Source organism: Protomyctophum parallelum (assembly GCF_964188405.1).
Source record: "Protomyctophum parallelum genome assembly, chromosome: 15".
NCBI classification, from domain to species: domain Eukaryota; kingdom Metazoa; phylum Chordata; class Actinopteri; order Myctophiformes; family Myctophidae; genus Protomyctophum; species Protomyctophum parallelum.
This window is the reverse complement of record NC_139710.1, coordinates 30,034,500-30,050,413: the sequence shown is the minus strand read 5'-3', so window position 1 is coordinate 30,050,413 and position 15,914 is coordinate 30,034,500. Positions and strand designations below refer to the sequence as shown.

The following is a 15,914-nucleotide window of genomic DNA, read 5'->3' as shown; positions in this document are numbered from 1 at the left end:
ACCTCTCCACATACTCCTCGCTATGAAAAGAAGCACAAACACGAAACATTTTCAATAGTTTTGTTGAAGTCAATTGGTTGTGTGCTGGTTGCACGTGCCGGAAACAGCTGGTCTACAAGCTTGTAGATCAGCTATTTTCGTATAAACCATCCTTTATTCATGCGAGAGAAAATTGTGTGCAAGATACTGTACATATCCTACTAAAATTGTTTACAGGAACCTGACAGTTCATCATACCTTGAGGAGTCTGACATCTCAGCAGCAGAAGAGTCACTGCGGGCAGGTGGCGCATCATGGTCATCCTCGCTATAAGAGAGAGACAAACAAATCAATTTTCAATACGGTTATGTTGTACTCACTGTAATACATACTTGGTTGTGTGATGGTTGGACAGTAGATCAGTTGTGTCCATCTAAATCACCTGTAGTTATATTAGAGAAAATAGGGCCTAAATTCACTTATTTACATGCCTACTAAAATTGCTTACAGATGCATCACACGTCATACCTTGAGGAGCTTGATGCCACTGGAGGTGGAGAAGGAAGGTCAGGGCGTTGTAAACTCATCCTCTCTATGAAGAGAGAAACAAAAATCAACCATTTCCAATGCAATACAATGTTGTTGAACTCACTGTAATTTATACTCTATAGGGAATAAAGTGCACTTGATGTGCCTACTAAAATTGCTTACATCATACATCACACATGTCATACCTGCTGGGGTCAGGGCGTGCTTCCAGCCTGTTGCTTCTTCTTCTACCAGCACTGGATGTGGTTGATGGGTTTGACGGGGCTGGTGCAGCTTTCCTTGGGCGTGTAGCCTTTGGGTTGTTGGAGGAGCTGTTTCTGCAGCAGGAGTTGTAAACTCATCTTCTCTATGGTCCTGATTCTTCAACGCGTTTCCGCTGATATAATTACGTGACGCTAGCGGAAAGGCATTTACGTGGATTTCCCACATTAATTTGGAATTCATGGAAATGGCCGTGAACTTGACGCTCACGTAGGTTTGTCGGAGAAATCTACGCAAGCATACACTTGCGTATACATTTATTCAGAAGGCTTTAGTCTTCATGCTGAATCAATAAATTGTTCCCAAATCTCAGATAAAATATGTGTTGAGTTTGTGCTTGAAATGTACTGTAAATTCTGCAAACTGTTAATAAATATTTCAATCAATCAATCAAAAAGGCATGTGTCCCCAACATATTGGTCGATCAGCACATAAAACAATGATAGCCTATATATATATATATATATATATATATATATATATATATATATATAAAAGCCAAGTGCACTTGTATGCCTAAATGCATGCATTAGGATATTTATCAGCACATAAAAAAATTATAGCCTATATATATATATATATATAAAAGCCGAGTGCACTTGTATGCCTAAATGCATGCATTAGGATATTTCTATCATGCGCGATTGGGGCTGCTCACTCGGCAGCCTTCTAGGCTACTCGAAGTGCAACGGTTGTGAGCTTGTAGATCGGCTCTCGCGGACACGCGCTGCATGTTAAAAAACAAACTCACAATTATAAAAAAAGTGCCCTTCTGGGCACAGGTCTCCACCAGGATTTCTTCCTCAGCCTAGTGGGAATATGCATGCACAGTTTCATCGCAATTGGACGCTGCGTTGAGGAGTTGTGGCGATTTGTACAGCACTCCTGTGAACTTTGGAAGCCAATCTTAACCAATCAGGATGGAGTGTGAGAAATCTGAAAGACCGGTTTCGTTGAATGGCTCTAGAGAGACTGTGTACCAATTTGCGTGATGTTTGGACAAAATCTGTAGGTGTACTGTGCAAAAACTTGTTTTGCACAAATTGGCCTCCTGGTGGCGCTATAACAGGCCGTTCTGGAAAGTTTGGGGCAGAGGTTCATCGTTGGCATCCAGGGAGTGTGTGTGCAAAATTTGGCATCGACCGGGTTGTTTTGCACAAAGCGGCCTCCTGGTGGCGCTATAACAGGCCGTTCTGGAAAGTTTGGGGCAGAGGTTCATCGTTGGCATCCAGGGAGTGTGTGTGGAAAATTTGGCATCGACCGGGTTAACGGTGGCCGAGATTAGCTGTTCACGGACACACACACGGACACACACACGGACGGACGGAGTGCAAAACATACTCTCCCCACATGCCTTCGGCCTGGTGGAGACAATAAGAACATAGGCTTATCTGCATTCTGCACTGTACGAATCCAACATTGTTTAGTGTAGCAATGCCTGCAGTAGGCGACAGGCCTATTGAAATTGTTTTGTTACGGAGCTCCTTGAGTCAGTTGACTGTGTGTGTGTGTGTGTGTGTGTGCAGGGTCAGGGTGTGTGTGTGTGGGTGGGGGGGGCAGACAGCAGCGTGCTGCCGATCCGATTCACATTGGAAAATGAATAGGGCTATATATCCCTATATAAAAAATAGAAGACCACATTAGCCTAATGAATGGCATCAGCGTGTTTGAAAGCCAGCTCACCTCCACTCGCGCTTGTTCACAAACATGACGGACAGACTTTATAATAATGTATATTGATATTGATCACATGCATGGATGCCACACACAGAATAGTTTAACTCACTGGATAAACTCACTGGATTATAATTTATTCAGACAAGAGGATCCCAGGCCTATATAGGCCTATAATTATTCACTTATGAATGTATAGGCTACTGTTCTTTATCGCGCAAACAGTGTCGAGGGCCCATGCCCCCCTCCCTCTCTCTCTCTCTCTCTCTCTCTCTCTCTCTCTCTCTCTCTCTCTCTCTCTCTCTCTAGCTCTCTCTCAAAAGATGACTTTTGCATTGACATATATCCGATATTTTAAATATCGGATATGTTTTACCTCTGCAAAGGTGTGAGTGAGCACCCGCCTTGGTCCCGAACTTAATTAAATAAATTATAATTATATTGCTTCAGCGGAGCACGCACCGTTGTAAGCTTGGAAATATTTTATTTCCTTTGGTGTCCTTTGATGGATTGATGTCAGTTTGTACATAGCCTACAGTGGTAATATACAATGGTGCAGTCTGCGGCTGCAAAGCCTTTTTTCTTTTTTTGACAGACGGATCTCAAACTGCTGTCTGCTGAGTCATGCTTGAAGCCTTTTATGGTACGATATGGGGCGTGGATCAATGCAGATGAGGTTGTCGGGTGCTTTGCGCCCGCTTCATTCAGTATGACTTACACCTGCGATACGCCTGTGAACCTGTGGTCCACACCACTCTCTGAATAACACGTCATCTGAACGCAGCTTGATTGGACGGATAAATACGATATCTGTTTCCGCCACAGTGTAACGGTGGCGTATTTCTTTTTAATGAATTAGGACCTATGAGAGAAACAAAAAAACATTTTCAATACAATGCTGTTATTTGATTTTTTCCCCTAATTTTCTGTGTTGTCTCCCCTGGCCCCCACACATATAAAACATCTTTGAGTACTATGAGAAGTGCTAGTGCTAATCCCAGATATAATAATAATAATAATAATAATAATTATTATTATTATTATTACTCTTATGATTTATACATGTTGTGCACGGAAAACAGCTGACCTACAAGCCTGATTCCATAAATAGGCCTAAATATGCACTTATTTACAAGCCTAATACAATTGCTTACAGGTCACTAAGAAACAAATAGATTCAAAATAATGGCATAAGCATGAACAACAATAACAATGAGCAGTGCAAAACATTATTTTCATTTTATTTACTATTACTAATGTGAATATGGGCTGTAACAAATATCATCTTGAACCTCAAACCAATATCAGTACTCTCTGTACTGTATGGTAAGGTAGGCTACTGCACTGGTACTGTACTATTACTGTAAGGTAGGCTACTGTACTGGTACTGTAAGGTAGGCTACTGTACTGGTACTGTACTAGTACTGCAAGGTAGGCTACTGTACTGGTACTGTACTGTATGGTACTACTGGTACTGTAAGGTAGGCTACTTTACTGGTACTGCACTGGTACTGTAAGGTAGGCTACTGTACTGGTACTGCACTGGTACTGTAAGGTAGGCTACTGTACTGGTACTGCACTGGTACTGTAAGGTAGGCTACTGTACTGGTACTGTACTGGTACTGTAAGGTAGGCTACTGTACTGGTACTGCCTTGGTACTGTAAGGTAGGCTACTGTACTGGTACTGCACTGGTACTGTAAGGTAGGCTACTGTACTGGTACTGCCTTGGTACTGTAAGGTAGGCTACTGTACTGGTACTGTACTGGTACTGTAAGGTAGGCTACTGTACTGGTACTGGTACTGTAAGGTAGGCTACTGTACTGGTACTGTAAGGTAGGCTACTGTACTGGTACTGTACTGGTACTGTAAGGTAGGCTACTGTACTGGTACTGTACTAGTACTGTAAGGTAGGTTACTGTACTGGTACTTTACTGGTACTGTAAGGTAGGCTACTGTACTGGTACTGTACTAGTACTGTAAGGTAGGCTACTGTACTGGTACTGTACTAGTACTGTAAGGTAGGCTACTGTACTGGTACTGTACTGGTACTGTAAGGTAGGCTACTGTACTGGTACTGTACTGGTACTGTAAGGTAGGCTACTGTACTGGTACTGTACTAGTACTGCAAGGTAGGCTACTGTACTGGTACTGTACTGTATGGTACTACTGGTACTGTAAGGTAGGCTACTGTACTGGTACTGTACTGGTACTGTAAGGTAGGCTACTGTACTGGTACTGTACTGTATGGTACTACTGGTACTGTAAGGTAGGCTACTGTACTGGTACTGTACTGGTACTGCAAGGTAGGCTACTGTACTGGTACTGTACTGTATGGCACTGTACTGGTACTGTAAGGTAGGCTACTGTACTGGTACTGTACTGTATGGTACTGTACTGGTACTGTAAGGTAGGCTACTGTACTGGTACTGTACTGTATGGCACTGTACTGGTACTGTAAGGTAGGCTACTGTACTGGTACTGTACTGTATGGTACTGTACTGGTACTGTAAGGTAGGCTACTGTACTGGTACTGTACTGTATGGCACTGTACTGGTACTGTAAGGTAGGCTACTGTACTGGTACTGTACTGTATGGCACTGTACTGGTACTGTAAGGTAGGCTACTGTACTGGTACTGTACTGTATGGCACTGTACTGGTACTGTAAGGTAGGCTACTGTACTGGTACTGTACTGTATGGCACTGTACTGGTACTGTAAGGTAGGCTACTGTACTGGTACTGTACTGTACTGGTACTGTACTGGTACTGTAAGGTAGGCTACTGTACTGGTACTGCCTTGGTACTGTAAGGTAGGCTACTGTACTGGTACTGCACTGGTACTGTAAGGTAGGCTACTGTACTGGTACTGCCTTGGTACTGTAAGGTAGGCTACTGTACTGGTACTGTACTGGTACTGTAAGGTAGGCTACTGTACTGGTACTGGTACTGTAAGGTAGGCTACTGTACTGGTACTGTACTGGTACTGTAAGGTAGGCTACTGTACTGGTACTGTACTGGTACTGTAAGGTAGGCTACTGTACTGGTACTGTACTAGTACTGTAAGGTAGGTTACTGTACTGGTACTTTACTGGTACTGTAAGGTAGGCTACTGTACTGGTACTGTACTAGTACTGTAAGGTAGGCTACTGTACTAGTACTGTACTAGTACTGTAAGGTAGGCTACTGTACTGGTACTGTACTGGTACTGTAAGGTAGGCTACTGTACTGGTACTGTACTGGTACTGTAAGGTAGGCTACTGTACTGGTACTGTACTAGTACTGCAAGGTAGGCTACTGTACTGGTACTGTACTGTATGGTACTACTGGTACTGTAAGGTAGGCTACTGTACTGGTACTGTACTGGTACTGTAAGGTAGGCTACTGTACTGGTACTGTACTGTATGGTACTACTGGTACTGTAAGGTAGGCTACTGTACTGGTACTGTACTGGTACTGCAAGGTAGGCTACTGTACTGGTACTGTACTGTATGGCACTGTACTGGTACTGTAAGGTAGGCTACTGTACTGGTACTGTACTGTATGGTACTGTACTGGTACTGTAAGGTAGGCTACTGTACTGGTACTGTACTGTATGGCACTGTACTGGTACTGTAAGGTAGGCTACTGTACTGGTACTGTACTGTATGGCACTGTACTGGTACTGTAAGGTAGGCTACTGTACTGGTACTGTACTGTATGGTACTGTACTGGTACTGTAAGGTAGGCTACTGTACTGGTACTGTACTGTATGGCACTGTACTGGTACTGTAAGTTAGGCTACTGTACTGTTACTGTACTGTATGGCACTGTACTGGTACTGTAAGGTAGGCTACTGTACTGGTACTGTACTGTATGGCACTGTACTGGTACTGTAAGGTAGGCTACTGTACTGGTACTGTACTGTATGGTACTGTACTGGTACTGTAAGGTAGGCTACTGTACTGGTACTGTACTGTATGGCACTGTACTGGTACTGTAAGTTAGGCTACTGTACTGGTACTGTACTGTATGGTACTGTACTGGTACTGTAAGGTAGGCTACTGTACTGGTACTGTACTGTATGGCACTGTACTGGTACTGTAAGGTAGGCTACTGTACTGGTACTGTACTGTATGGTACTGTACTGGTACTGTAAGGTAGGCTACTGTACTGGTACTGTACTGTATGGTACTGTACTGGTACTGTAAGGTAGGCTACTGTACTGTTACTGTACTGTATGGTACTGCACTGGTACTGTAAGGTAGGCTACTGTACTGGTACTGTACTGTATGGCACTGTACTGGTACTGTAAGGTAGGCTACTGTACTGGTACTGTACTGTATGGCACTGTACTGGTACTGTAAGGTAGGCTACTGTACTGGTACTGTACTGTATGGCACTGTACTGGTACGTACTGCACTGGTACTGTAAGGTAGGCTACTGTACTGGTACTGTACTGTATGGTACTGCACTGGTACTGTAAGGTAGGCTACTGTACTGGTACTGTACTGTATGGTACTGCACTGGTACTGTAAGGTAGGCTACTGTACTGGTACTGTACTGTATGGTACTGCACTGGTACTGTAAGGTAGGCTACTGTACTGGTACTGTACTGTATGGTACTGCACTGGTACTGTAAGGTAGGCTACTGTACTGGTACTGTACTGTATGGTACTGCACTGGTACTGTAAGGTAGGCTACTGTACTGGTACTGTACTGTATGGTACTGTACTGGTACTGTAAGGTAGGCTACTGTACTGGTACTGTACTGTATGGTACTGTACTGGTACTGTAAGGTAGGCTACTGTACTGGTACTGTACTGTATGGTACTGCACTGGTACTGTAAGGTAGGCTACTGTACTGGTACTGCACTAGTACTGTAAGGTAGGCTACTGTACTGGTACTGTACTGTACTGGTACTGTAAGGTAGGCTACTGTACTGGTACTGTACTGTATGTTACTGTACTGTATGGTACTGTACGGTAGGCTACTGTACTGGTACTGTACTGTATGGTACTGTACGGTAGGCTACTGTACTGTAGACTACTGCACTGGTACTGTATGGTAGGTTACTGTACTGTGCCATTGTGTACTATATGGTACTGTACTACTGTATTTCACTGTAACACTGTACTGTACTGTCTGTAACATTACTACAAGTCAAATCAAACAATTCACTAAATCGTAATGAATTATAAAATGACCGGTTGAATATTGATTCCCCATCTAATATTAGTTGATGCATTTTACCAGGTCAGATGACTGGCTGTTTATTCCAGCATTTATCTACATGCATGTATAGATCAAAACGTCAAAACATTACTACAGACGCCATTACAGTTGCAGACTAAATTATAATTAGCCTATCAACTAAACAATACATGATTACATTCAATGCAAACTGAATTGAAATACTTACTCAAAGACTGGATCGATTCCTGCCAAAAAATAATCATCATCGTCTTCATAATTGTCTGTTTCTGTGTCCTCAGAGTCAACCATTTCAACGTCAGAATCTCTCTGACACTCTGCCAAAACGTAGTCAAAACTGACTTTATCCTTCTTCTTAGGATGGTTTGGTTTATAATTTTTTTTATAATAACTAAATAACATAATGTGTGCGTAAAAACATTCGAAACATCGTATCTGAGTATGTGTGTGTGCGCTTTCTGCTGTGTCAGCAAGGTAGCGTTTGTGTGTACACTAGCATGCTGCAGCCTGCAGAGCTTGCGCGCGACGTGCGCAAATCAAGGCATATGTGAATCAGCTGGGAACCTGTACGCACTGACTTATCTTGACCATGCTTTCAGCTATGATGACATATGACCCACCGATGGAAGGCTATGAGCCTATAGAATGCATCCATCACAACCAAACTTGACTCAACCCAAATACATAGTCGTCCAATGGGCTGGAAGTGCCAGCAGTCCCACAGCAGTGATTGGACATCACCCACGTCTATCCGTTTTTTTTTTCTGTGAAGGGGTCAAGACAGGAATTCCAAGTATGCAAATGACGCATAAGGACTTGGCCTACAGAGTTCACGACCGTAAAGGGGTCTTTGTGTAGTTTGTCATGCAGTTCCACGTCAAAAAAGGACTACATCTGTCGGAGATGTTTTTTTTCCGAAACTTTGTTTGATTACTTTTTCGACGCTGGAGGGCACAGTTTACATCGTATCGAGGCAAGGTCTCATTTGAAAGAGCAGACTGTCCTCTTGCGTTTTGACACCAAGTTTGAATGTTTGTTGTTCTTATATTCCTGGCGTATGCAAATATTGCACACTATTTTTTAAATACTTATAAACAAGTAAGACGCGCAAACGCGGGAAGCGAACGCAGCTCGTAAATTGTAATAACAACAATTAGAATAAATTACGTACTTTTTTTTTCTTTTTAGTTAGTAATGTTTTTAAGTTTTCTACTGTGTGTGTGTGTGTGTGTGTGTGTTACAGCTGCGCCCTCTGGTGGCGGGCGGGTGGTGTCACAGCGGGACAGACAGACAGACAAACAGACAGACACACACACACAGACACACAGACATGATCTGCAGGGTCTCATAGTTAGTGCTCATTGCGTTCGCAATCACTGCGTTCGCAATTATACTAATGTATGGATGAAAAATACATTTGCAGCTAATTATATATGCTGTAGGTCCCCTGTAAAGGAATCAACATTGAAATTGTAGTTTGGTTTAGTCTTTGTTGATTTATTGACCTCTGAACAAAGTGTAACTGGCTATGGGAAGCCGGCTTCCCATATGGGGCTTAAGTGGTTTTAAGCATTACACTTGTTTACAACAGGGTCCACCTTGTTCAATTCATCAAAACATTTAGAGACATACAAATAGACACTTCTATATAGTTAAAGAACAGAACAGGAATTCATCATAAAGGAAGCAAAAAGGGAAAAGATACATATACAGTGAGGGGAAAGGGGGGGGGTGGGGGGATTCAGATTTTACAGGGGCCAGTTTCGAATTGCAGCCGTCCGTATAGGTGCCCTTTGAGAGTGGTTTTGTCAAGGGATTCACATGTCTTAATGACTGTTGGTAGGGCGTTCCACATTTCGGTGGCATAAGGAAAATAATTTAGTCCCTCGTTTGTGCCGAATCTGGGCTGTACATGGTTTGTTGCACTCCCTCTGGTGTTGTGGGTGTGGACTTCGTTTACAGGAAGTATTTATGCTTCCTATAAATCTGCCTCTCTTTTTCTTTTCTTTCCATGTCCAGTTTCCGAGGACGAGGTGACGGCGGAGATCCGTGACATGGGTGTGGACAGGGACAGGTACGCAGTAGCACTGCCACCATGCCCAAAAAAACACCTGCTGTTAACCCATTCTGACCTGAGATCAGCTTCTAAAAATGTCTTCTACATCCTGACAGTTTTCCATTCTGACCTGAGATCAGATTCTAAAAATGCCTTCTATGTCAGTCGCTCTTCGATTTTTCAAAAATAGCAGACCTACAAGCTCGTAGCGCGCCACTCGGTGGCACGCTATGAGCTTGTAGGTCTGCTATTTTTCAATAGCTAAAGCACGACAGTGCGAAAGTGCAAAAGTGTTGGCTTCAAAATGAACACAGACTACCAAATGAACACAACTCTGCTGTTCGGGGAGAAACCACCTAACTCCAAAATGTTCATTTTTTTTTAGGAAATGGAAGAGAGGTTTTTCCCGATGTGCTTTTTAATACTTTACAACTTTTCAAACACACAGACATGAAGGTTAACAGTAGGGCTGCAACCAACGGTTACTTTCATAATCGATTCATCTGCCGATTATTTAAACGATTAATCGGATCGTGACACTTATTTAGCTATGATTAGGCTGCTATTCAAATGAAAGACAAACTAAATTAAAATGAACTAGACAAAGTGCCAATCGGCACAGGTCTCCACCAGGGCAGGTCAGGTTGTGGCCTCATGGTGGCGCTATAACAGGCTGTTGAGGAATATTTGGGCCGGAGGTTCGTGTTGGAGGGATGCAGGTACAATGTTTTTCCATGTGTGCATACATAAGTTGTATACAGATCGATGCAGTTATAGCTAAAAACAGGAATTGGCCTGTTATAGCGCCAGCGTGAGGCTGATTTTGAGGAAAAAATTGTGGCATGTCGTCCTCGGCCTAGTGAAAATGTGCGTGTATAATTTAACGGAAATTGCACACTGTGTTTGTGATTTGTGGCCTTTTTTCGAAATGGACGAATCGTGTGAGCTTTGGAAGCCAATCTTAGCCAATCAGGATGGAAGATGGGAAATGGTGGCGCTCCTTGTTGATCACATGACTATGGAGATAGTGTATACCGATTTGCGTGAAATTTGGATAAAGTCTGAAGGAGTAATAATAGAAAATGTGTTTTTCATATGTCGGCCTCCTGGTGGCGCTATAAAGAGCAGATGTGAAAAATTCCAGGCAAAGGTTTTTCCTTGGCCTCTAGGGAGTTGGCATACAAAGTTATCCACAGATCCGTGCAGTTAGAGGTGAAAACACTTTTCGGCCAGTTATAGCGCCACCTTGAGGCTGAGTTGAAATTGTTCATGTGGCATTTCGTCCTCGGCCTAGTGGGAATGTGCGTGCACAATTTCACGGAAATCACGCGATGTGTTCATGATTGCAGCATTTTGTTTGAAACTGAGCACTCCTGTGAACTTTGGAAGCCAATCTTAACCAATCAGGATGGAGTCTGAGAAATGTGAAAGACCGGTTTCGTTGAATGGCTCTAGAGAGACTGTGTACCAATTTGCGTGATGTTTGGACAAAATCTGTAGGTGTACTGTGCAAAAACTTGTTTTGCACAAAGCGGCCTCCTGGTAGCGCTATAACAGGCCGTTCTGGAAAGCTTGGGGCAGAGGTTCATGGTTGGCATCCAGGGAGTGTGTGTGCAAAATGTGGCATTGACCGGGTTAAAGGTCATTACACACTGGCGAATTAGCGACGCGATGCGAATAAGCAATCTGAAAATGCGAAATATTGCATGTTGCAGTTCGCCTGCGAATCTCTGCAAAATACGACACCAGAGCGAACAAATAAAAGCGAAAACGGTCGCATTTTCGCACATTCGCACATTCGCCACTGATGTGGAAGCTTGCATGGACTTCAATTGGTTTTTTTTAAATGCGAATTATTCGCACGAATATATCGCGTCGCTAATTCGCCAGTGTGTAATGACCTTAACGGTGGCCGAGATTAGCTGCTCACGGACACACGGACGGACGGACGGACACACGGACGGGGACACACACGGACGGACACACGGACGGACGGAGTGCAAAACATACTCTCCCCACATGCCTTCGGCCTGGTGGAGACAATTAAAGCAACTCATGGTGTTTTAGGCTTATTCTGTCTGCATACATTTTATTAAAGAATAGCTACACATGTGTCACTCTTCTGAACTCAAATACATAGGTCATTTAAAAATAAATATTGTTCTGGTTCTTGATATTATAATCGCTATGTGTCATATTTTGCTTTGCAGTCGCTACTGTGCAACTATCATCAGATTGTAAGGGAAGAGGGATGGCTCACTTCTCTTTTACTTTACTTTGTACACTTAACACTGGAAAAACTATGGTTAAGTGCATGGAAATTACCTATGATAAATTGCAAAAAAAATGTGATTAGTTGCCGATTTGATTAATCGATTACTAAATTAGTTGACAACTAATTGAATAATCGATTCGATTACGATGAATCGATGAATCGTTGCAGCCCTAGTTAACAGTAGTGTTGATTCATAAAGAAAACCCAAATCAAAAACATACGCAAATTTCCGTACCTCAAAATTGTACTCCCATGGTACAGGACTCAGTCCAGTCAATGTACTCTGTTGCTTCCCACGCCGCCCCCTGCAGGTACGTGGAGGACCTGCACTCAGCGCTGACGGGCAGCGGAGCAGGACCAGGGGGCGTGGCCAAGCGAGAGGAGGCGGGCTATTCATTTCATCTGCCTCCGGATCGCGCCCGTCTGTCTTATCGCAAGGTCTGCAAAGATATCTCGGTGAGTTAACGGCCGTTTTGACCGTTTTGAAAAGCTGGTCGACTACAGTTCCACTAGTAGTCTAATGGTTCTCATTGTAGTTCCTCCTGGGGACCCCCAGGGGTCCGTGAGGAGGAGGAGGAGGTCGAGGGGGTTCCAAGGCATCCCCAGTAAGTGTTTGAATTGGTCAAACTTACAATGCATGCTCACCGCAATGTCTCGGATAGTTCATAAAAGCAACGGTTGAAGCCTCGACAAACAATTACATTTTGAAAAATGTGAACAGAAAATATAATTCTACATTCGTTTCAGGAAACGAAACTCGGGGTTTTCCCCAATCACAGATTGGAACTTCGCTTTAAACCATTCTGACCTGAGATCAGATTCTAAAAAATGTCTTCTTACATCCTGACAGTTTTCTGAAAAAAGCTCTGTTTCTATGTCAATCGTTCTTCGATTTTTCAAAAAACAGCAGACCTATACAAGCTCGTAGCGCGCCACTCGGTGGCGCCCTACGAGCTTGTAGATCTGCTATTTTTCAATAGCTAAAGCACGACATAATGCTAACACCAAAAAGGGGTTCCCACCCCGAAATGGGTTAAACCGCCAGTGCTCGAGCACACACGCGCGTTTAGTTACCCTCTCTCCTCTGTAGGACAAGTGGAAACAGAGCATTTAGAAATTCCTGAATGTCCTTCTCAGATCTCACTGTTCTTAGATCCCTGAACTCCCCCCCCCCCCCCCCCCCCCCCCCTTGCCGCTGTCAGTGCAAAGCGTTGCCTGGGCCTCGGGGCTAAAAGGCTAAAGGATCACCAACATCTGACCCAACATTAAAAAAAAAAAAAAGATAACAGATAGAAAGAAGAAAGGAAGTCTTGGGCGGTTTACGGCCCTGCTCGTTTTTTTACAAAGAGATGACGGTTATACTTGTGTCCGCCGTTATGGCTATAGGAACAGACCCGTGACCTGACCCCATGTGCGGGGGACAGCTGGTCACTCCTCCACCTTGCACGGAGGTAGGTATTAGGAAACGGGAACGAAGGGAAAGGGGGGCAGCGAAGGGCCCAATTATTTCCATGATTGGTTAAAAGGACAACTTTAGTTTCTTTCAACCAAGGTTCATGTTTTTAGGTTGTTATTAGAGAAAGTAAAATATGGGTGTCATTTTATTTTTCTTTTGCTGCTTTCTTTCGGTTTAGGGATTTTAGCTGTTTTTGGGGCATTCGAGCATGGGACTAAATATGTTGGGTTTTTTTTACAAAATTTTAAAGGGATTTATTTTTTTATTATTTACTATAGTTCTACTAGAACCCAAGAAATTACATTTGGCCACAAAAGATCACGGGATCTACTAAATGTGTCAAACTGACATAATTGAGCCTATGACACATGTGGCTGTATTTTGCGTCTCTTAAGTACCAGGTCTTATTACCTAACTTGAGTAAACTAAAGACCTGGAGGCGTGATCAATGCCATTTGGCTATTCTGAGTGGCCAAAGAGCATTGATCACGCCTCCAGGTCTTTAGTTTACTCAAGTTAGGTAATAAGACCTGGTACTTAAGACACACGAAATACAGCCCATGGTGTGGCTTCACATTCAGTAGATCCTGTGATCTTCTGTGGCCAGATGTAATTTCCTGGGGTCTAGTAGGACTATAGTAAATTATTTAAAAAAATCAATCGCTATAACATTTTGTAAAGAAATACATATTTAGCCCCATGCTCAAATGCCCCCGCCCCCGTGTCTAAAACAACAGCTAAAATCCCTAAAACGAAAGAAAGCAGCAAATTAAAAATATAAATGTACATCTCCTTTCTTACTTACACATTTTGTAGTATTTGTACTTCACTTGGGTATTTCCTATTTTTTATACTTAACCCATTTTAGACCTGACAACGATTCTACAAAATGTCTTCCAAATCATGACGGTTTTCTGAAAAACCCCATGTTTCTATGTCAACCGTTTTCATGTCAAGGACCCCCAGAAATATCTGTATTTTGCCCCCCCCCCCCAAGAAGCAAAGATTTGAGTTAAAAACGTTCGCTCTGAAAGAATATATATTCAAAGATTTGCGCCACATTTTCACGATTTTTCAAAAATAGCAGACCTACAAGCTCGTAGCGCGCGCTATGAGCTTGTAGATCTGCTATTTTTCAATAGCTAAAGCATAACATAGTGCTAACACCAAAAGGGGTTCCCGCCCCCAAAATGGGTTAAGCTAAAATATTAATACTGCCACTGAAATACTGGCTATATCCTATATTGGCTATGAATATACTTAAAAGTACTGAAGTAAAAGCTGGCTACTCATTATGCAGAATGTCCCATTTCACAAGTTTCCAATGTATCCAAATATTTTGAAAATAGCAGATCTACAAGCTCACAATGTGTCGTGTTGCCACTAATTGTGAGCTTGTCGGGCTATTAATCGGCTATTTTAAAATGGAAATGTTTACAGGCTAAAGTGGTTAATGTATTTTTTGTAATAGCAATCTAACTGTACAAAGTTGAGTTTAATGTTTTCAAATAATCAAGGTTGCATATAAGTATAATATTTGGCTCTGAGATGTAGTGGCGTACACACTAAACCCAAGCGTTTAGGTTATAAACTCTTATTTGTAACACTTTTAAACGTGTCACAGTGTTTAGATTATAAACAGAAGAACATGTTTAATCGCCAGTAACACTTTTTAAACACATAAACGTGTTTAGTTTTTACAATCAAAGTCAGTCATATAGGCGTTTAGACTAACACTAGGTGTTCTCGTGAGGTGTTTGAGTGAACTCGTGTTCTACTGTATTTTATGACCATTAATAAACATTTGGCATTTTAATTATTACACACTGGTGTTTAGGTTTTAAACGCGTCATGTTCCAGGGATTTACAGTGTAGACATTAGTATTGAACATTTAATTGAAGTACAGTGCTCGCGTAAGTTCCAAATTCAAAATGAGCAAAATTAGTTCTAGGATGTATAAGGCGGAAACAAGTCGCATATCGCGCCATGTTTCAATCTTCCGCCGTAGTCTGAAAACCCACCTCTTCATACTCCACCATGGCCCATAGCACTTGCCCTAGCCTAGCCCCTTGGATAGTACTTTATGTAGACTTATAGATAGTATTTTAGACAGACTTATAGCTCGTTACGTTAGACGGCACTAGAATTGCATTTCATGTAGTCATAGCACTTTATAGTACACATACGATACACATACACACGATAACTACTTTTTATACATGTGATGTATGCCATGCTTTTGTTTTTGCTTAAATGTAAGTCGCTCTGGATCAAGAGCGTCTGCTAAATGCCTAAATTGTAAATTGCAATTTGACAGCGACGATGTTCTCCAGGTGTGTCGGAGGGAAAAATACTTGAAGCTACTGTAAGCTCTGACAAGTTAACTCATCCTGAACTTTTACAAGGGACCGTGTTAAGAGGTTAAGTGTCCCGCTCAGGAATACAGTCAAGGGGGGGGGGGGGGGATACAT

At 42.6% G+C, this 15,914-nt stretch overlaps 1 protein-coding gene across 1 annotated transcript in view; it reads left to right on the top strand.

The window, feature by feature from the left end:
* The window catches only part of LOC310871794 (DNA repair protein XRCC4-like), a gene marked incomplete at its 3' end in the record, with an annotated part of 80,816 nt that overhangs the window by 35,766 nt on the left and 29,136 nt on the right, over positions 1-15,914 (top strand). Inside the window, exons 3-4 of the mRNA XM_083783429.1 lie at positions 9,675-9,729; positions 12,298-12,442. Of these exons, the coding sequence (XP_083639555.1) occupies positions 9,675-9,729; positions 12,298-12,442 (200 nt within the window). The remainder of the gene's footprint in view (positions 1-9,674; positions 9,730-12,297; positions 12,443-15,914) is intronic.